General features: G+C 43.0%; 1 protein-coding gene across 1 annotated transcript in view; it reads left to right on the forward strand.

Moving 5' to 3' along the window:
- Positions 1 to 15,592: 15,592 nt before the first annotated feature.
- LAMB4 (laminin subunit beta 4) overlaps positions 15,593 to 23,435 on the forward strand; it is a 98,909-nt gene continuing 91,066 nt past the window's right edge. Inside the window, 2 exon segments of the mRNA XM_035701297.2 lie at positions 15,593 to 15,683; positions 22,944 to 23,010. Of these exon segments, the coding sequence (XP_035557190.2) occupies positions 22,977 to 23,010 (34 nt within the window). The 5' untranslated portion in view covers positions 15,593 to 15,683; positions 22,944 to 22,976.

Consider the following 23,435-nt stretch of genomic DNA (forward strand, 5'->3'; position numbering starts at 1 on the left):
GGGGTCAAAGCTGCCTACAGCCCCCCAAAGCTGCTTCAACCTGTGTTCTCCCGGGAAACAGTCCCCCACGTGAGGCCATGACAAGCTCACCTTCGTTACTTCTACTTCCACTGCCTCCTTGCTCTATCATTTCTTTTCAGGGGAATTAAAAGAAGTGATGATTTCTGTCATTTTATTTTTAAAATAGGTTAGTTCTTTTCTTATTGCAGTAACCCCCCAAAATAAAAAATAAAAGTAGATGGGTAGCCACTTGTTTCAGACTCACTCAGAATGCTGTGATGTTGAGATGTGCCTGCTCAGAGGATAAGAGACGCGGTCATCCAACAATGCTGAGTGCCGTCGGTGTGCTGGGTGCTATTTTGGGTGCTGGGCATGCAAAGGCGAACAAGCTACAGTCCGTGTCCTCAAGCAATTTACAGGCTGTGTGAGGGTGTAGGGGGAGTGCGTAATCACAACGCGGATGGTGATGGCTGCATAGACACAGGTGCAGCGTGTGCTGTGCACCCCGTGGGGAAAGCCAGCCCAGAACAGAGTGCGGGAGGGTCCTGGAGGACATGCTGAGACCTTAGGGGCATTGAATAGATCGCGGGTGTCTCAGTCCACTCGCGCTGCTGTAACAAAATACTAGAGACCGGACGACTTATAAACAAATTCGTTTTCACAATTCTGCAGGCTGCAAGTCTGAGATCAGGGCACCCGCATGGTCGGCTTCTGGGGAAAACCTTCTTCCCAGACTCTGTGTCTTCATGTGGTGGAAGGGGCCACTCATCTCTGGGGCCTCTTTACTACGGTCACTAGTCGCACTGGTGAAGGTTCTAGCTTTATGACCTAAGCACCTCCCTGAAGCCCCACCTCCTAATATTGTCATTTTGGGGGTTAAGATTTCAACATATGAATCTGGGGGGAGGGAGACTCAAAAGATTCATTGTTAACCATAACAATAGGTTAACAAATGTTTTCTGGAAAGGGCCAGAGAGTAACTAGTTTTGGTTTTGTGTGTGGTGTGTTTTCTTGCACCACTGCTGAATTCTTCATAGTGAGGCATCGCAGCTGCAGACACTGGGCAAACAAATCAGTATGGTTCTTTCCATCAGGCTTTATTTATGGACGTGAAAATGTGTATTCTGTCTCATTGTCTTGTTCCACAAATAGTTCTTTATTATTCTTTTTGATATATTGTTTTTCCTTTGAGGTTTTTAATCTTAAAAATATAAAAGGTCATGGGATCCCTGGGTGGCGCAGTGGTTTGGCGCCTGCCTTTGGCCCAGGGCGCGATCCTGGAGACCCGGGATCGAATCCCACGTCGGGCTCTCGGTGCATGGAGCCTGCTTCTCCCTCTGCCTGTGTCTCTGCCTCTCTCTCTCTGTGACTATCATAAATAAATAAAAATTAAAAAAATATATATATAAAAGGTCATTTAAACTAAGGCCAGGGGGGCCCCCTGGGTGGCTCAGTTGGTTAAGTGACAGCCTTCTGCTCATACAAATATAAAACAAACATGTGCCAGAGCTTTCATTTACTTCATTAATTAGGGAACTAATACAAAGTTACAACCAGTTCAAAGGAAAATTTCATTTAAAAAGCATATATATAAGCCATCAGAAGTGCTGAAATTGGGGTGCCTGGGTGGCTTAGTCGGTCAAGCATCTTGCTTTGGGCTCAGGTTGTGGCCTCTGGGTCGTGAGATGGAGCCCTGTGCTGGGCTCTGCGCTCAGGAGAGCATCTGCTTGAGATTCTCTCCCTCTATCCCTCCCCCAACTCGTGCGTGCTCACTCGTAAAAAAAAAAAAAAGGAAGTGGTGAAATCAGTTGGTCAATACTTATAAGCAATATCAATTACATCTCTATGGACAAAAAAAAAAAGTCACTCGCATTACTATCAGTTCTCAAAAACTTACAGAATTATAAAATAGCTCAAAGACCCTCAAAGACAAAGGTAACCCAGAAGAATGCACTACCAGAGACACCAGTATTTTTTTTCCCCTCATTTCAAAGATTTTCATGGTTTTTTTTTTTTTTTTTTTTTTTTTTTTTTTTTTTTTTTTTTTGGCACAGTTCAGTGTGATTGGAGGCAAATGCTCTGGGAGGATTGGTTCTTTTTTTTTTTTTTTGTCCAGAATGTTCCACAGCTGGCTGACTTTAATTTAGAGCGTATTGATTATTGACATTCAGGTTTAAGGCACAGGATGGCCCAGATATTTACCTGTGATAGGCTTCAACAACCTGGTCTTCATTGCTTCTACTTCCTCTTGCTTCCTTGTTATATCAGTTCATTTCATAGGAACGAAAGGCAACACTGCCATACGTGTACCCATGGGCAAGTTACTTCTTTATGCCTCAGTTTCCCCATCTGCAAAATGAGAATAATTTAATACGTCACAGGGTTGACGTATGAATTGTGGAAATTAAATGATTCAGTGTGCCTCGTTCTCCTACAAAACCCCCCATTTCTCTGGACTCACTGAAACCTTAAAGCGTGCAAGTGTGACACTGTGCCACAAAGCCACCACACTGAAGGATGAAATGAAAGAAACATGGCATCCACCATGGGTGTTGGGGCAAGAAGGATGGAGGATGGCTGTGGATCGGGGTGTGGCACTGGCTGAGTCATTTAACTCTCTAGATTTAGTTTCCCTATCTTGAGAGCAAAGCGTTAGAACTATAATCATCCACGACTCTGTGTCAACACTTTTTTCTGAGTAGAAGCCACGCAGCTTGTACACAGATTACCAATCACTGAAAATTTGGTACATTTCAACATTTTCCTATAGGTATGGGAATACATTTTAAATTTCCAGTAGGAATTACAAAAACTCTTCAATGGACCCGAGCCTCCCAGGTCACTCTTAAATGCCCTGTGAGCTCCGTCTACCTCAGTCTGGCAACTGGAGCAGGGCAGATTCTGAGGTGGGGGTCACCAGGATGACCTCAGACCCAGGCTACTCCAAGCTTAAGGATCTTCTCCTCGTCTCTGTAAGGAAGGGGACCTGGAATGTTGGTATAAAAGAAACCAAAGGGTACATCTATCTTCTCTCCGGGTGCCCATGGCTCTCTGCCTGAGGTCACTCTGAGGTAACACAGGGTGGCTGACATCAATCCTGTCAGGGAAGGTTTTGCGGTTTCCTCACTGCCTGCAGACTTTGCAGGCAGGCCCACACCCATCTGCCCTTTCAGGGTTTTGGCAGCATGTGTCAGCTCCACTAAGCACTGTGACCTGAGCTGCATTCAGATCCACCAAGTCTTATTAAAGGCTGATTAGCTGTCTGATGTCTCCTGAGATCTGGTAATCCTCCCCACATCCCGTCAGGGCTTGCAGGCCAGTGAGGACTTCTGAGCCCTTGTGAAATCTTGAGTCAGGGCAAATCCGTGTAGGTGCTCAGCTCCGCAGTTTGGTGGGCCACCACCCAACAAGGCCCATCCAGCAATTCTGGTTGAGTTAAGGCTGCACCCAGGAATTTCTTCCCAGGCTGCCTTCCAAGGGAAATACCCTGTCCTAGAGCTATGAAATGTCTGCTTGTCTCAAATTGTTAAATATTGTATGATTCCATTTATCATATAAAGTTCAGAATAGGTAAATTTCTGGAGAAGACTATTTCTGGTCAGAAAGGTCCAGAATAGGCAATATTGATGGAGATAGGAAGTAGATTAGTGATTGCTCGGGGCTGAGAGGAGGGTTAGAGGAACCATGGGGCTGATGGCTATGGGAATGGAGTACTCTTTGTGGTGAGGACAAAATATTCTCTCTCTCTTTTTTTTTAAGATTTTATTTATTTATTCATGAGAGACAGGGGGAGAGAGAGAGAGAGAGAGAAAGAGGCAGAGGGAGAAGCAGGCTCTGTGCAGGGAGCCTGACGTGGGACTCAATCCTGGGTCTCCAGGATCAGGCCCTAGGCTGAAGGCTAAACCACTAAACTGCTGAGCCCGGACAAAATATTCTAAAATTAGATTGTGGTGATGGTTGTACAACCTTGTGATATATTTTAAACAATGAGTTGTACATGTTAAATGGGCAAATTGTAACACATGAATAAAGTTATCTTTGCTTTGCTTTTCCCTTTATATTATTTAATTTTTCCAATTTTTTAAAGTTTTTATTTTAATTCCCCTTAGTTAACATAGAGTTATATTAGTTCCAGGTGTATGTACAATAAAATGGTTTGACACTTCAACACCACCTGGTGCTCATCATGACAAGCGCACTCCTTAGTCCCTATGGCCTATTTCTCCTGTTCCCCCACCCATCTCCTTTCTGGTAACCATCCGTTTGTTTCTCTATAGTTAACACTCTGTGTCTTTATCTCTCTCTCTCTCTTTTTCTCCTTGCTCATTTGTTTTGTTTCTTAAATTCCACATATGAGTGAAAGTATATGTCTTTCTCTGACTGATTTAGCTTACCATTATACTTTCTAGAACCATCTATGTCCTTGCAAATGGCAAGATTTCATTCTTTTTATGGCTAAATAATATTTTATTGTAGATATATACCACCTCTTCTTTATCCATTCATCAATTGATGGACACTTGGGCTGCTTCCATATCTTGGCTATTGTAAATAAAGCTGCCATAAACATAGGGGTACATGTATCCCTTTGAATTAGTGTTTTTGGTATTCTTTGGATAAATACCCTGTAGTGCAGTGGCTGTAATCATAGGGTGGCTCTATTTTTAACTTCTTGAGGTAAATCCATACTGTTTTCCGCAGTGGCTGCATCAGTTTCCATTCCCAACATTCCATTCCATCAGTTTCCATCAGTTTCCATTCCCAACATTCCATTCCCAAAGAAGCATGAACAAGGGCTCCCCTTTCTCCGCGTCCTCACCATCACCTGTTTCTTCTCGTATTGTTCTTCTCGCCATTCTGACCGGTGTGCAGTGATGTCTCATTGTAGTTTTCATTTCCATTTCCCTGATAGTAAGTGATGATGAACATCTCTTCACGCATCTCTTGACCTTCTAGATGTCTTCTTTGAAGAAATGTCTGTGTCTTCTCATTTTTTTTTCTTTTCTCTTTTTTTTCTTAGGGGGAATGTTGTATGTGCATGTCAGTGGGGGAAGGAAAGAGGGAGAGAAAGAGACTCTTAAGGACGCTACATCCAGGGGGAGTCCTGCACTGGACTCCATCTCATCACCCTGAGATCATGACCTGGGTCAAAAATCAAGAGTTGGATGTCTTACTGACTGAGCTATCTGGATGCCAATTCTGCCCATTTTTTAATTGAATTATTTGTTTTTTGGTGTTGAGTTATATAAGTTCTTTATATATTTTTGGATACTAACCCTTCATCAGATATGCCATTACGGATACCCTCTTCTTTTCTGTACATTGCCTTTTAGTTTTGTTGATTGTTTCCTTTCCTGTGCAGAAGCTTTCTATTTGTTGGGGGGAGGGGGCAGGCACCTGGGTGGCTCAATTAATTAAGCATCCAAGTCTTGATTTCTGCTCAGGTCATCATCTCGGGGTCTGGAACCTGCTTAGGATTCTTTCTCCTCCTCTCCCTCTGCCCACCCCCACCACCTCCACTCACATGTGCTCTCCCTCTCTCTTTGAAAAAAAAGAAAAGGAAGCATTTTACTTTGATGCAGTCCCAGTAGTTTATTTTTGCCTTTGTTTCCTTTGCCTCAGGAAACCTATCTAGAAAAAACGTTGCTACCATCAATGTCAAAAACATTACTGTCTATTACCAACTTGGATGTCTTTTATTTCTTTTTGGTGTCTGATTGCTATGGGTAGGACTTCCAATACTATGTTGAATAGAAGTAGTGAGAGTTAGACATCCCTGTCTTGTTCCTGACCTTAGGGAAGAGCTCTCAGTTTTTCCTCATTGGGCATGATGTTTCCTGTGGGTTTTTCAAATATGGCCTTTATTATGTTGAGCTAGGTCTCCTCCAATCCTACTGTGTAGAGGGTTTTGGTTTTTTTTTATCACGAATGGATGTTGTACTCTGTCAAATGCTTTTTCTTCATCTATTGAGATAATCATATGGTTCTTAGCCTTTCTCTCACTGATATGATGTATCATGATGATTGATTTGCAAATATTGAACCACCTTGCAACCCAGGAATAAATCCCACTTGATTGTGGTGAATGATTTTTTAAATATTTTTTATTGGAGTTTGATTTGCCAACATATAACACCCAGTGCTCATCCTGTCAAGTGCCCCCCTCAGTGCCCGTCACCCAGTCACCCCATCTGCTTCCACTACCCCTTGTTTGTTTCCCAGAGTTAGGAGTCTCTCATGTTTTGTCACCCTCTATGATTTTTCCCACTCATTTTCTCTCCTTTCCCTTTAATCCCTTTCACTATTTTTATATTCCCCATATGAGTGAAACCACATGATAATTGTCTTTCTCTGATTGATTTATTTCACTCAGCATAATACCCTCCAGTTCCATCCACATTGAAGCAAATGGTGGGTATTCATCTTTTCTGATGGCTGAGGAATATTCCATTGTATACATAGACCACAGCTTCTTTATCCATTCATCTTTCAATGGATACCGAGGCTCCTTCCATAGTTCAGCTATTGTGGACATTGCTCTATAAACATTGGGGTGCAGGTGTCTCGGCTTTTCACTGCATCTGTATCTTTGGGGTAAATCCCCAGTGAATGATTTTTTAATGTATCATTGAATTCAGTTCCCTAGTATTTTATTGAGGATTTTTGCATCTGATGTTCATAAGGGATATTGGCCTTTTTTAGTGGAATCTTTGGTTTTGCGATCAGCACAATACTGGTCTCATAGAAGGAATTTGGAAGTTTTCCTTCCTTTTTTTCTCTTTTTTGGGAATAGTTTGAGAAGAGTAGGTATTCTTCTTTAAATGTTTGGTAGACTATGCCTGTGAAACCATCTGATGATAGACTTTTGCTTGTTTGGGAGTTCTTTGATTACTCAATTTCTTTGCTGGTTATCAGTCTGCTCAAATTTTCTATTTCTTCCTGTTTCAGTTATGGTAGTTTATATGGTGCTAGGAATTTATCCATTTCTTCTAAGTTGTCCAGTTTGCTGGCATGGAGTTTTCCATAATATTCTCTTATAATTTTTTTTGTATTTCTGTGACCTTGGTTGTATTTCTCCTCTTATTTGTGACTTTATTTCTTTGGGTCCCTTCTCGTTTTTTCTTGAGGTGTGTGGTGGCCAGAGATTTATAAATTTTATAGATTTTTTTTTCAAAGAACCAATTTCTGGTTTCATTAATCTGTTCTATTGTGGGGTTTTTTGGGTTTTGGGGGGGTTTTGTTTTGTTTTATTTTTAGTTTCTATATCTAATTTTTACTATTTCTTTCCTTCTGCTAGTTTTAGAGTTTGTCTGTTGTTCTTTTCCTAACTCCCTTAGGGGTAAAGTTGGGTTGTTTATATGAGATTTTTCTTGCTTCTGGAGATAGGTATTGCTATAAATTTCCCTCTTAGAACTGCTTTTGCTGAATCTCAGAGGTTTTGGATCATTATGTTCACTTTTTATGTGTTTCTATGTACTTTTAAATTTCTTCCTTTACTTTATGGTTGACCCATTCATTGTTTAGTAGCATGTTATTTAGTCTCCATATATTTGTAGTCTTTCCAGATTTTTTCTTGTGGCCATAGCATTGTGCTCAGAAAAGATGCATGCTATACCTTTGATCTTCTTGAATTTATTGAGGCTGGTTTTGTGGGCTAATATGTGATCTCTCCTGGACAATGTTCTGTGTGCACTTGAAAAGAACATATATTCTGCTGTTTTAAGATGGAACATTTGAATATATCTGTTAAATCCATCTGTTCCACTGTGTCATTGAAGGCCATTATTTTCTTCTTGATTTTCCATTTAGATGATTTGTTCATTAATGTAAATGGGATGTTAAGGTCACCTACTATTATTGTATTGAATATTCACTTCTCCAACATTTAACTTAAGTTCAACTGAATGCGTTGAATTGCACACTTAAAACTTTATGGTATGTAAATTATACCTAATGGAACTTCCCAATTTTGAAGGCTTTGTAAATAAATAAATCAGGCTAAGATTCCATATTGTTGAATTTGGGGCTTGCTCCTGCCCTTCAGTCTGCCCTACATCTATTTCTGAGAGATGACAGGGAAGTAAGAACAAGAGAATGAGAGAGAGCTATCTGGAAAGATATTCACAAAAAAATTTTAGGCTTTCACCATAATCAAGTGGGATTTATTCCAGGGATGCCAGGGGCTCAATATTTACAAATTAATCAACATGATACATAATGCTAACAAAAGAAAGGATAACGACTATAGATCATCTCAATAGATGCAGAAAAGGCATTTGACAAAGTACAACGTCTTTTCATCATAAAAGATCTCAACAAAGTGGGTTCAGAGGAGACATAGCTCAGGATAATAAAGGCCATATATAAAAAACCTACAGCTAACATTATACCCCACAGGAAATACTGACACCTTTCCCTCTAAGGTCAGGAATAAGACAAAGCAGGAAAGAATATACAATGGGGAAAAGGACAGTCTCTCCAACAAACAGTGCTGGGAAAACTGGAGAGCTGTATGCAAAAGAAAGAAACAGGACCACTTTCTTACACCATACACAAAAATAGACTCAAAATGGATTGAAGACCTGAATATGAGACTTGAAACCATGAAGATCCTTGAAGAGGACATAGATCTTTGACATCAGATATAGAAACATTTTTCTAGATCTGTCTCCTGCTCAGTCAAGAGTAACAAAAGCAATAACATAGATGAATCTAAAGGGTATAATGCTAAGTGAAATAAGTCAGAGAGAGATAAATGCCATATGATTTCACTCCTATGTGAAACTCAAGAAACAAACAAACAAAAAAGAGATAGACTTTTGAGAACAAACTGATGGTCACCAGATGGGAGGTAGGTAGAGGATTGGGGAAGTAGGTGATGGGAATGAAGAGTACACTTATGATGAGCACTGAGTACTGTATAGAATTGTTGGGTCACTCTATTGTACCACTGAAACTAATATAACACTGCATGTTAATTATACTTCAAAAAGTTAATTTAAAAATGAAGTGAATAATGTGATGATTTGTAGAACACTTAGGCTTTCTGGTGATTTTTTTGTTTTCTTTTTCATAATTCTTTATATTGTCTGATATGAGGTAAATGAGCATATATTATTTTTTAGGAAAAGCAACCAAGCTGTTTTATTTTTTGGAAAAGGAAATCAAAGGCAAGATCTTTGTTTAAGAGCTACACTATGAGACTGTTTCTAATTAACAAATTGATAAAGCTTTGGTTCAGTGGGCAAATTAGTTTTCTAGAAAATCCCTCCTGGCTGATAATGCTCTAACCCTGGCCTCAATCCTAAGAGGTAAATAATTAAGGCCTTCTGAGATGAAGGCAGATATCCTAAGAACGTGGCATCAATTTATCAGGAGAATAGCCATGGTCACCTGTACATGGTTATTTGAAAGCAAGTTTCTGAAATCTGAATGATATTGTCATTTTAATTTTCATTATAAAACTAGAGATACATAATATCCAGGGAAAAACCTTTAAGATATAATAAAAGTCACCTAAGAATGCAGCTAGCCTTTTCAATTTATGTATTTCAAAAAGAAAAGAATTATTTTTTAAAAAAATTTTTATTTACTTGTTTGATAGAGAGACTGAGCAGCAGGCAGAGGCAGAGGCAGAGGCAGAGGGAGAAGCAGGCTCCCCACAAAGCAAGAAGCCCGATGCAGCCTCTATCCCAGGACCCTGGGATCATGACCTGAGCCAACGGCAGACGCTTAACCAACTGAGCCACCCAGGTGCCCCTTATGGAATTTGAAAGTTTACAGTAAGGTTAAACTATGCATATACATTTAGCATCTAGCGCTTTATGTTTTTATTTTAATTTTTTTTTTGAGAGAGAGAACAAGAGGGGGGTGGGGAGGGGCAGAGAGGGAATCTTAAGCCGGCTCCATGCCCAGCGCAGGGCCCATTGCGGAGCTGAATCCCAGGACCCTGAGGTCATGACCTGAGCTGAAGGGCACCTGTTATTTAATTCCGTGTTTTTATTTGTTACAGTGTTTTAAATTGGTGCCACTTATTTTTAATGTGTAACAGGTATGAAGCTTTGGTAACAACACTCCCAAAAGCCCTTTAAAGGCCTGTAAAATTAATGTTTGAGGAATGTTTGTTGAATCTATTCTCTCACTAGCCAATATTGTATAAAAAAATGAATACTAAGTGTTGCTCAGTTCATAGTCCTCTCCTTCCATGAGCTTGTAGGAATCCCAAAGGTGTCTTGGCAAGTAACCAGCAAACTTACCCAGACACTGCAGAGATTTGTCATGGAGACTTTAATATACTGGCAGGTGAGGGAGATTTAAAACTCCTCCTTAGTTTCATTTTTGCCCTATAGATCTTTGCAGGAGAACCGAATAACCATGGCGTCCCCAGCCACTTAAATCTGCAATTCCTGTGATGGTTATGTTGGCCAATCACAACAGAAGATGTGTGACACTTAGAAAGATGCTGGGTCTGTGAGAACTTGATAGACCATGGAGAACCAAAAAGAAGGTATTGCATCCAGTCTCCTAGAAGTAGATTGGGGTGGGATTGGCTCCCCGCTTTGTAAGAAACAAGGCCCTCTAGTTCAGCACGTTCTATAGCTGGCAAGTACCAAGCTGCCTGAAAATGACTCCAGAAGCATGAACCAGAAAAAAAATGAGTAAACAGGGAACAAAATATTCCTGCCTTTTCTCCTGGCAAGTCAAATTGGCTTCAGAGAATAGGAGAAACTCTAAGAGAGGAAAGAAAACAAAGGGAGTCTAATAGATGAAAGAGAAAAAAAAAAGGAAATGAGAGAATTACGTTTTGTGGAAAAGGCAGATCGTGATTGATAAGAGAAGTAACAGTTGATTTAAATTACCCCAGGGCCTTATTAGGGCAGGAAAAAGAATTTTCCTCCTGTTCTAAGTTACTAGACACTAGGGGAAATTGTCTCTCTCTTGCCTTGAACGTCTTACTGCCGCAAATTCTCTTGGATGACTTTCCTGTGTCATCCACTCTGGGAATGTATCACGCCTGTTGAAACGCCAACCGTAAGCAGTTCAAATCCCATTTTAGAATAGAAGTTCTAGACCTAAATTCAGGGATTTAGATTTTTCTGAAATCAAGATTTCTCTATATAATTTTGTTAGCAATTTCTGCAATTTAGTGGCAACACGTTGAAAAAGCAAGCAGCTACTGTATGCCCTGCACTCAGCTTGGCATTTGGAGCTAGAGTGCGATATAGTTTAAATCCTTAGCCAAAACACTTGTGGGATGGAAGATTATGCCCAAGTGAATTCATCACAGTAGGGTAGGTGACAGGCTCTCTTTGCTACAAAAACTGGCCATGAGAGCAGTTTCTTTTCTTTTTTGAGTTTTAATTTAAAGTCTGGTAGTTAACATACAGTGTAATACTAGTTTCAGGTATACAATTTAGTGATTCAACCCTTACATAGAACAGTGATCATCACAAATCCTTAATCCCCATCATGCATTTAACTCATACCCCACCCACCGACCCACCTCCCCTCCAGTAGCCATCAGTTTGTTTTCTAGAGTTAACAGTAAGAAAACAGCTTCTTTTTTTTCTTTTAAAATATTTATTTATTTATTTATTTATTTGTTTGTTTGTTTGTTTGTTTGAGAGTGCATGCATCGCTGAATGGAGGAGGGGCACAGGGAGAGGAAGAGAATCTCCAGCTGACTCGCCGCTGAGTGCACAGCCTAACTCGGGGCTTGATCTCATGACCCTGAGATCATGACCTGAGCTGAAATTAAGAATGCTTGATGCTTAACCAACCAAGCCACCCAGATGCCCCGAAGAGAGTGGCTTTTTATAGAGAATCAGCCCATATTCCAAGACTAGATTAGAGGGCAGAGGAATAGGCCAGATTCCTCCAAATTCTGGTAATGGTCATCCTCTGTGGAGATGAGGCAAGGCCCAGCAGCGGAGATTCCAGGAGACTTCCTATACTGAGGATCTGTCCCCTGTGGCAGACAGAGCCATAGGTTGAAGCTGACGTGAAGGAGGACCCGCCCCAAGGAAATAGCAGAAGTGCCAGTTTCCCAGTCAAAAAATATGGCTCAGGGTGGACATAGTAAAGGCAACCTTCTGATACTGAGCCAGACTACCTGCTGGAAAGAAAAGGACCCTAGACAGAAGCCCAGTCCTGCACAATGGGCCCACCCAGGTAGAAGGGAAGTCTGCAGGGCAAGTCAGAAGTGCTGCCCCCTGGTGGGGACTAGAACCCAGAGCAAGGCCCTTAAGCCTTGGACCTTGGGTCTGGTGATAATGAAGATCACTCTATTGTCGTACATTTTTTTCTTTTTAAAATTTTATTTATTTATTCATGAGAGACAGAGAGAGAGGCAGAGCCACAGGCAGAGGAGAAGCAGGCTCCATGTAGGGAGCCTGATGCAGAACTCGATCCTGGGACCCTGGGATCATGACTTGAGCCAAAGGCAGACGCTCAACCACTGAGCCACCCACGTGCCCCCATCACTGTACTTCTAAAGAAGAGCCAGCTCTCCCTGGAGGAATCTAGGAAAGCTTTACAAAAGGTGACAGCAAAAGGAAAAGTGGAAAGAGGAGAATGGTGTCACATAGGAAGGAACAGCCTGTGCAAAGACCTGAGTCATAAGCGTGAATGACATGTCCAGGGACAGAATGAGGAGGGCCTAGCTCCCAAGCACGCAGCACAGAAAGTGGTGTCAGGGCCAGGCTGTAAACCTGTCTGGTTTTGCTACACTGAGAAATGTGGATCCTGTAAGTGAAAGGGAGCCAGTGAAGGTTTGCAAGCAAAGAAGCACCAAGTCTATTTTTTTTTTATTATTTATTTATGATAGTCACACAGAGAGAGAGAGAGAGAGAGAGAGAGAGGCAGAGACACAGGCAGAGGGAGAAGCAGGCTCCATGCACCGGGAGCCCGACGTGGGATTCGATCCCAGGTCTCCAGGATCGCGCCCTGGGCCAAAGGCAGGCGCCAAACCGCTGCGCCACCCAGGGATCCCAGAAGCGCCAAGTCTAAATCTCTGTTCTCTGGTGTCAGTGAAGATGATGGCTCAGAAGAAGCAAGGATAAAATTTAGGCAACAATAGGGTGCCTGGGTGGCTCAGTTATTTAAGCGCCTAACTCTTGATTCAGCATCCTGAAATCAAGACCTCCAGGGTGGGCGCCACACTCAGCAAACAGTTGCTTGGCATTCTCTCCCTGTGCCCCTCCTCTGCTTGTATGCTATACTAAGTACATAAAATTTATTTATTTTTAAAATATTTTATTTATTCATGAGAGACACACACAGAGAGGCAGAGACACAGGCAGAGGGAGAAGCAGGCTCCCTGTGGGGACCCCAACGCGGGACTCAATCCTAGGACCCTGGGATCACGCCCCAAGCCAAAGGCAGATGCTCAACCACTGAGCCACCCAGGCACCCCAATAAATAAAATTTAAAAAAGAAATAAAATTTGGACAACGGAGGCTGTCTGAAATGATGACAGCCCCAACTAATACATTGATGTAAGGCTATAGGAGAAAGAATAAGTGGAGCAAAACAGCTGACTTACCAGCATTTGGGAGATTTCCTTCATTATATTATTTGATTACTCTCATCTCGGGAAGAGCTAATTTAAGAGTCAAGTAAAAAATGTAATGTTTTAAAATGTGCTGCTCTGAGTAATTGAGATGGGCATAATTTTGTTTTGCCCATGAAGACCCGGCCTCAAGATGTTAAATTTAGTCTTTATAAGCAAAATGAGACAGCTTGGTCAGTAATATTTAGCCTTCTTTTCACCCCAATACCTGCACCTTCCTGCACCATACTTGACAGGATTTTAGGAGTAAAACCAGTGAAAGGTAGATTGACAATCCAGCAAACAATGGGAAGCGGGGACAGGAACCGGAAGGAAGCTATGCTGTGAGGACGAAGCCTCCAAGTCTTCCCGTTGGAGATGCTCTGAGATCCAGTGTGAGCCCTAGAGTTGCCCTCTGGAAGGATAGGATGGTGTCCCAGTGCCAGAAATCCAAGGCCCAAGGAAAGTCCCTGATAGTGGGACTGCCCACCAGCCACATTTGTGCTGAGGGGAAAACCATAGGAACTTTGGGGGAAGCAGCAGAAAACCATTCCCTCTCCATCACTGGACCCCATGAAGTGTTTAGGGCAGCCAGGCTCAGAGATGGTGATTTAGTGTCTCAAGGCCATGGTAGGGGAGGCGGGGGGATTGAAATTAATCCCAGCTGAGGCTTCTGATGTAGACAAATGATTGGGTAAAGACGCCATTGCTGAGAAGGTAGGAAGGTGAGGAGGGCGGAGAGGTTGGGACAACTGAAGAGTTCAACTGTGAACATCTCATGTTTGAGGTGCTGATGAGTCATCCGGAGAGAGGTGTCAGTAGGCAGTTGGAAGCAAGGAGCCAGAGCTCAGAGAGTAGGTGGGGCTGGAGATTAAAAAGTGGTTTAAGCCCTGAAACTATCTGAATGAGGCTGCCTGCGGAATACACGCAGAGATTGCTCAGGTGATAAAGCCCAGAGGAAACACCAGTGTTCCAGGGGAAGGTAGAAGGCAACAATGGGTTCTGTTTTATCTCTTTGGTGTATGACAATATAAACATTGTTTGCTTAATACTTACTGACATAGTCAAATCCAATTAAATAATGGAGCAATAAAGCCTGTCACTCCCAACCCGGGAAGTACGGGATAGTATTTCCAGAACTTCCACAGTAGAGCATGTGCTACCAAAGTATCTGGGTAAAGGTGAAAAACAGAGTTTCAAAGCTGAGTGAATGCTGAAAGACTGATCTTTTCTGCTACGTCTTCTCATTGACAGATGTCAGTACCGGTCAGGGAAATGGGCTAGTTAATTTTGTCTCAATGCTGCATTTGTAGAGGACAAGTTTTATTACTCAAATTCTAGGAGCCGAAGTACTCCATGGAGCGTCTCGCTCTTTCTCTGTGAGTTTCATCAGGCACTTTCTTTTCTCCATACCACCAGAGGCCTGGAATCTGAAGGCAAAGTCGGATGTGCAAGCAAAAGACTACACAAGTTAGTGAATAATAAAACCACCCGTGTATCTCAGACACTCTTCTCCAGGGGGAGTAAAGTATGCAAGTAGTAAGTATGCATATGGCAAGTGTTTGAATGTACCTGCGGCTTTGGTCCAAAGGAACTTGGAGCTGCTCCCACAGACAAGTTGCTCAAGAGAGCAGGGCACCCTGGTTGCTTTGGGGAGCCCAGTGTGAGCCTCTGATTCTTTGAGTCCAGCCTTCTTAATTTCACACTGTTGGAGCGGCTAAGGGGCAGCTGGCACTTAGTCACAGATTTGGTAGGAATCTTGCAGTTTGTTGCTGTAACCCTGATCTCAACCCCTCCCAGCCATTGCTTTCAGAAGTCTGGCACATAGATGAAGAACAGTTGCTGTAAAATAGAGCTCTTTCCCTCTGTATACAAGGTGTGTGTGCGTGTGTGTGTGTGCATGTGTGTGTGCGCACGCGCACAATGCATGTCTAAGTCTAAACCTAAGGCAAGTAATTTCACGAATCGCCTTTTATGGCAGGTTCTGGAATACCTCTCATCTTTTTTTTTTTTTTCTCCTTCTCCGCAGGTGCCTCGGGGAGAGGTTTTCTACTTAAATTGACTCTCACTCTAGGTGTGCCTTTACACACCCTGTTTGCTGCCTGCACCTCTCGACACAGCCTGGCAAATCCCGGTAAGTCCCATCTTCTGTCTCCCCGACAAGTTGGCATTTTTTGGATCAAGAGAAACTATCAGCAAACTCAGAATTTGTTGTGTATGAGGGGAGCCAGCATAGAGTATAAGATACCAGAGCATGGAGTATACTCATTACTTTCACAGACTGATTATCAGGTAACATGTACACACAGTACAATATCCGATGGGAAAAAGGGGTGCTTAGTGTTCAGTGGGGTGCAGCCGGTGACTCGAGTTTTCTGTTCCTTAAAGGAAGTTTCAAACGATGTCATGTTCCACTGCACAATCTAAATTGTGTATTATGTGAATACTTACTTTACCACGGTGATACAACTTGTGACAGTTGGGGAAATGTTCCAATTCTGTAGACCTGTCTTCAAAATATATTGTTCGTGTCTTAGGTCTATATAAGCAGTGAGTTTTAAGGAGAGCAAGGTGTCTACTCTAATTTAAGGGAAGTGAGCTTTATAGCTTCATGTTCTGCATTCCTCACTGCGATGCAATTGAAAGCAACACTGTTGGAATCTCTAATGATTCCTGGTGTAAGGGGAGTGGAAAAAAACACGTGTTACACAGATAAGGGAAAGTCAAACATAAGATTTCTATGAGAACTGTCATTTTAAAATGTCTAATGTCACCCATTTGAAGTGTGCCAGAAAAAGAAGTAAGGGCTAATGTAAATATGTGGATTATAATTATCCTCTGTGTTGGAGACTACTGAGCAATTCGCGGAAGGAAAGCTGTAGAGAGGCTGTTTCCCACGCACTGTTTGCCCCCGTGGGTCTACCTAGGACAGTGTTTGGACACTGCTGGCCAGCTTGGCATTAAGTCCCCCACACGTCTCCATCTGTTGCCTTCGCATCATTTTGACCAAAAGAAGAAACTCTTTGACAATCTTGTGAGGGCAGATGTGGTAATGTTGGTGGTCAGTAAATTAAAATCGATTAGCAATGCTGGGAAATGAGTTATTGCAGTTTCACATATTTTACTGTTTATTGTGACACTGACTGAAGTTAGGACCAGTGTCCTCCAGTGGCATTTGCTAAACAGTCACCAAAATACATCCAGCGCCTTTGTAAATATATTTACATGCTCTTTTTTTTTTTTACAAATGATTTTCTTTTTTTCCATGAGTTATTTTTTTTTTAGATTTTATTTGAGAGAGAGAGAGAATATGTGCACAGAGGCAGATTGAGAGGGAGAAGCAGACTCCCCACTGAGCAGAGAGCCTCATGCGGGCCTTGATACTCAGGACCCTGAGATCATGACCTGAGCCAAAGGCAGACACTTAACCAACTGAGCCACCCAGGTGACTCTATTTACATGCTTTTTGTCCAGATCAGGGGTGATAGTATGTTTATTCATCCCAGTTACTTTTACGAATATCATTTAAACTCACCAATGAATTTAGCAAGAAAAAATTGTATGTGGCCGCTGTGAAGCTTCACAAAGGTCAGGTCTGGTACACCAACCAGAAAAGCAACACCGGTGAAATGGAAAGCCTGATGAAGGAAGGTATGGGGGTGATGACCACCACCCCTGAAAATGGGTAGTATGTGTGGCCGTGCATTTTCTGGTGCTGGGGTGATTTCAGAAAACAGGATTTGTAAAAGTTGCCAGACTGAATACTTTAACATTCATCTAGCTTGGGACTTAGATCATCTCAAATGAGAAACAGAAAACAGGGAACAGGATCAGAGCTGAGGAACTTGTGGATATAAAGGGTAGGGGTGACAGGGCCCTGACTAGGGGCACTCTTGATATTTGGGGCCCTATAATTCTTCCTGGGGGAGGACGGAGTGCCCTGTGCATCCTGGGAGACTCTCTAGCCAAATACCTGGCCTCTGCCCACTAGATGTCAGTAGATCCCCCTGCCCTGTGTGACAGCCACAAATGTCCGCAGACCTTGTGCTCTCCACCAGGCAAACCAACCCTGTGAGGACCCTCGGCACATGTGAGAAGCAGGGAAGCTGATGTGGGCCTCAGCCTTTCCAGTATAATCAGCCATAACCCACCTACACTGAGAAGGAAGGAGGTTCTATTTCAGGAAGTAAAATTGAGTGAGTGGGGATAGAAGTAATGAACAGGGAACATCTTAACAATCTTTAAAAAATAAAATAAAAGATCTTCAAGTCAGGACAGATCAGGTGAAGTTCATGGAAGAGGCAGTAAGAAAAATCAAGCTAGAATTTTATGCATGCAATTGACATCAAGGTTGGATGCTGACATATTTTAACACAAACGCAACCTGCAATGACTTTAAGTTGGCAAATGTTTTTATATTTTTTAAAGATTTATTTATTTATTGTTTATTTATTTATTCATGAGAGACACAAAGAGAGAGGCAGACACAGGCAGAGGGAGAAGATCCCAGGACCCCAGGATCACACCCTGAGCTGAAGGCAGATGCTCAACTGCTGAGCCACCCCAGTGCCCTGAGATGAGACCTTTCATAGGAGAGACTTCATATATGAAAGAAAGTAAGAAAACTAAAAAAAGAAAGAAAGAAAACTAACCCTATTTTTTTCTGTTTCCTCCCTGGAAGCTCATTAACAATGTAAAAAGCTTCTATTGTACTGGGAAAATCATTTTAGATATTGAGAACCAGAAAAAGAAGGCCTTGACCGAGCAAGCTCTAAGAAGAGCGTGCACATTCAGCCAGAGACCATCAGCTGAGGCAGAGCTCAGTGATGGGTGCCCTCACCCTCCCTCTCTGTCCCTCCAGTACCACTGCCTGGACCTGCAGTGCCTTACATGGGGGGCCACCCAGACAGCTAGGAATGCACGTGCCACAGGGTAGGTTCTTGTGGGGTGTTACTGCCGTCCCTAAGAGCAACAGCAGCTCTGATCTTCAGAGTGTGGACCTGGGGAGTTACTGAGGGCAGTGCTTCTCCAACTTGGGCTCACATCAGACACATCTGGAGAGCTTTGTAAATGCACAGAGTGCTGGGCCCCAACCCTAGACTTTCTGAATCAATGGGTCCTGTGCTGGGCCAGTTCCAGGTGACACTGATGCTGCCAATCTAGTACGGTAGCCAACATTTGGATTTGCTCAGATGAAAGGGCATTCCAAGGACCTGGGAGCCTCTGGTGCTGAAACCAGAAAACTCCCAGGCAAACTAGGATGATCTGGTCTGTGTTAAGTCCACGGGCCACATTTTGAGAACTATTGTTTAAGGAGATGAGATCAAATTCAGATTTGGAAGTGTGCCAGGAATCAAGGACGACCCCCTAGGTTCTGGCCTAAGCCAGTTGGGCCATGGTAATGCCAGTGGCTCCCAAACTGCTGTATATTGGAATCACCTACAATCTTAAAAAAAAAAAAAAAAAAAAAACAAAACCTACAGCTGGCATCCTCCTCCTGCCGCACCCCGCCACCCCCCCCCCCGCCCCACCAATATTCTGATTTGATTGGTATAAAATGTTCACTGGCAGCAGGATGTGTAAAGCTCACCAGGTGATTCTAATGTGCAGCAAAGTATGGGAACCATTGATTTTTTTTAAAAGATTTTATTTATTTATTCATGAGAGACACACAGAGACACAGGCAGAGTGAGAAGTAGGCTCCTTGCAGGGAGCCCGATGCGGAACTCGATCCCGAGACCAGGATCACAGCCTGAGCTGAAGGCAGATGCTCAACGGCTGAGCCACCCAGGCGTCCTGGGAACCATTGATGGACTAGAATGGAATCTCAGAGGAGAGTAGGTGTGTTGGCAAGTTAATGAGTTTTAGGTGTTCACCGGCCATGGGCAGTTCTCCCCCCATCCCCACCCTGCTACATATTAGAATCCTCTGGGGAGCATCCTAAACACATGTGAACGTGTGTCACTGTGCACTTCAAAATGGTCAAGATGGCAAATTTTATGTTATGTGTGTTATGTCATAAAATAAATAAGTATTTTAAAAAAGAAGCCACGAGAAAAATAATCTGCCCAGGGGTTTCTGAGGTGCAGCCAGGGCCGTGGAGGTGCTCAGCCAGCAGGGGGATTAGCGATGAGCTTGGCGATGCGTCATTCGTGTCCTCACTGGGAAACTGGTGATAGTTGTTGAGCAATTATCATAAGAGAATGGAATCTATTCCAGCCTCGCTTGGGGTCCCCTCTGGTGCTCCTCCTCTCTTCTTCGGGGCAGGTCAGGCTGGCACCTGGCTGATGCATGCGGGGTGGGGGGCTCACTTCCTCGTACTATATTGGCTGTCACTTGAAGATACTTCTCAGACTGAGAAGATTCCCAGCAGTTTTTTTTTTTTAAGGATTTTATTTATTTATTCATGAGACACAGGCAGAGGGAGAAGCAGGCTCCATGCAGGGAGCCTGACGTGGGGCTTGATTCCCCCTGGGCCGAAGGCAGGCGCTCAGCCTTTGAGCCACCCAGGCACTCCCCCTAACAATTTTTTTTTTAAGATTTATTTAAGACCCTGGGATCACAACCTGAGCTAAAGGTAGAAGCTCAACCGCTGAGCCACCCAGGTGCCTCTCAGCTATACTTTTGATGAAACTCCCCGATCCTGATCTTGTCCTGGATGCAGAACTCCCACCTGCATGCTTCGTTTTGTCAAAAGCAGGACGACGAATAACGTGGTTATCCTTTTTAATAAGAATGGGCAATATGAGCAAAGTCTGAAAATATTATGCTCTATAACCAGAGAAGCTGAATTCGGCGAGATCACGGTGTACACGCATGGCCTGCAATTCAGGCCTTGAAAGGAGTAGTCTCTGGGCTGCTGAAGGCCAGCAGGACTATGCAGCCAATATCACCAGCATCCCTGTTCCTCTCCAGGGGGACATCCATCCATTCACAGGCAGATTCCAAGCTGGAAGACTGCTTCCAGTCACCCACCAGGGGCTAACGTCTCCCTCCTTTGGGAAGGTGGGAGGGCTGCAGATGACACAATTCTAAGGACCCGGGGTTAGACAGAAAGAAGGAGGACTGCTGTGCTGACCACAGGAGCAAACGATCATGTGAACCCAATGCCTTTTGCAGAGCACTTGGGGGGACAAGGCTTCCTTAGTATCACACGGTTCATTACATTGCTGGGATGAAAACTGCTCGGAGGAGCACCTGGGCGGCTCAGCAGTTGAGCCTCTGCCTTTCGCTCAGGTCGTGATCCCGGGGTCCTGGGATTGAGTCCCGCTTCGGGCTCCCCGCAAGGAGCCTGCTTCTCCCTCTGCCTGTGTCTCTGTCTCTCTCTGTGTGTCTCTCATGAATAAATAACATTTTTAAAAAGACAAAAGACAGAAGTGTAGCTGAGTGAGTGACCCAAGCCTCATGCCCCGACTGAGGAAAAGGCAATAAGAAAGCACCACCTAGAAAAAGTGCTCAGGTGACCCGTACAGATGCCCCCAAATGAAGCCCAGGCTGGGGGAAGAACGTAGATCACAGAAGGAAATTCACCTAAAATCAGGCATTTAAACAAAAGACTTCCTAAGGATGCTGGTGTTTGAGTTTAGGTGGGTGGCATCCAAGGGGGGAGCAAATGGCATGAGAAGAGGGTCTGGGGCAGCCTGGGTGGCTCAGTGGTTTAGCGCCACCTTGGGCCCAAGGCCCGATCCTGGAGACGTGGGATCGAGTCCCACATCGGGCTCCCTGCATGGAGCCTGCTTCTCCCTCTGTCTCTGCTTCTCTCTGTGTGTCTCTCATGCATAAATAAATAAAATCTTTAAAGGGGGGAAAGAAAAAAGAAAAAAGAAAACCTCTCAGCATAAAAAAAAAGAGAGAGAGAGAGGAGAAGAGGGTCTAGGGCAGAAGCAGGTGCCAGCGCAGAGCCAGGCACGTTGGCTTAGACCGACTCAACGTGGGGCTGGGGGAAAGCAGAGAGTTGGCTAGGAAAGGCCTTGAAGGTTGAAAGGCAGAAATAATTGTCACCTTAAATACATGGAAAAGCATTTTTACGCTCACTGCTATCCAAATAGAAACATTAAAATAATAACAACAAGGTATAATTTGTTGCTCTTTAAATTGATAAAGCTTTAAAAATTCGTTATACACTCCGTGTTGGGAAGGGCACAGGTGAGCAGGTGTTCCCATAGGCTGTGAGTGAGCGTGTGCACTGGGGCGAGATGTCCGCATGCAGGTTGACAGTAACATTTTGTTTTTAAAGATTTTATTTATTTATTCCTGAGAGACACACAGAGAGAGGCAGAGACACAGGCAGAGGGAGCAGTAGGCTCCCTGCGGCCCGATGCGGGACTCGATCCTGGGTCTCCAGGATCATGACCTGAGCCAAAGGCAGATACTCAACCACTGAGCCACCCGGGCATCCCAGGTTGACAGTAACACTGACAGCTTCACACACACACACACACACACACACACACGTTTACATACACGTAAACACCCAAACACACACATGCTCTTTGATCTGTTATTTCTACTCCATTTAGTATATCCTGGGGGGAAATTAAAGCAATATGAAGAAATATTTAGCAAAAATGTCTATAACAGGAACATATTAGACACACAGTCCGTATCAGCCAGTAGGGGATTCATTAAATAAATTCTGGCTCCTGCCTTCAGAGCAATACTATCCGGTAATTCAAAAACCTGATGCAGGAGGGTATTTTACCTTCTCTCCTCCACCCCCTGCAGGCATGTGTACACTCCCACCCGTATAGGCTTCCCCACACAGTGAGGGGGGGGGAGCTCTATCTAGAGGGACTCAGCAGAACCTACGAATGGAGACACAGGTGATCCTAATGTCCCTTCCTCACTGGGTTGAAAATGACCGACATAGAATTATATTTGCTGGTACAAAGGGATGCCTGGGAGGTATTGCTTGAAACATACAGTATCATCGTTTTTGGAAAACACTTATGTGCAAGGGAAGCAGGATGGGAGAGCGTGTGGCAAGATACCAACCCCCTTCCTCTGGGAGGTAGCCCTACCGCTAACAATTCCTTCACTCCGCCTGTCTGAACTTCTCTATGTTTTCAATAATGAGTGCATATTGATTGCTGTAACTGAACTTTTTTCCTAGATTAATAAGAGGACAAAAAAAGGTTAAAACAAAAATAAGCAAAGGAAAGTATATTTGGTTTGTATTAGTGCCTACAAACGATTGCATTCTCTAATTTCGAAAAAATAGAAAACAAATACTGGTGAAAAATTTTATACGCTCTTATTTTTTGAGAAATTGGGCACTGTAGATGTTTTGTGTCCCTAAAGAATAATCAGATTTTCGAATCATTGAAAATTGGTGGCAATTATTGATTCTATCAGTGACTGAAACTTAACCTCCCTTTTTTTTTTTTTAACCTAGCAAAATTGAATTTAATTATTTCCTGACGAAAGAATGCAATTTCAACTGGCCCTCTTTTGGCACCTTGGTGAGTATTCGTTGTCAAAATCCATTTTCTACTTTTATTGAAAATAAAATTTTAGATATTGAATATCTAAAATATTTAGTGAATATGTTTTTTTAAACATATCCATCTCTTTTTTTTCCCCATTCTACTGTGTATTTTCATGGTTCTTCTGTTGCATGATTGTGTCAAGCAACTAGAAACTTCTACTCCAACATCTTTACTATCCACACATAGCTATTTCAATCATCTTTAATGGAATATTACTATCAGCAGTAAGTAAAGTAAGATACTAAAGAAAAAAATACTTTCAGATTCTTAATTTACAAATAGAATGCATTTTCATTTTTAAAGAGAGGCGTGTTGTGAATGGAGCACTGGTCCCAGTAATGAAGTCTTGTGAAGAATTTACAGGCAAAATTCCCTGTTGTGAGTGAGTAAGCAGCAGC

The sequence above is a fragment of the Canis lupus genome, chromosome 18 (genome assembly GCF_003254725.2).
Source record: "Canis lupus dingo isolate Sandy chromosome 18, ASM325472v2, whole genome shotgun sequence".
Taxonomy (NCBI): Eukaryota; Metazoa; Chordata; class Mammalia; order Carnivora; family Canidae; genus Canis; species Canis lupus.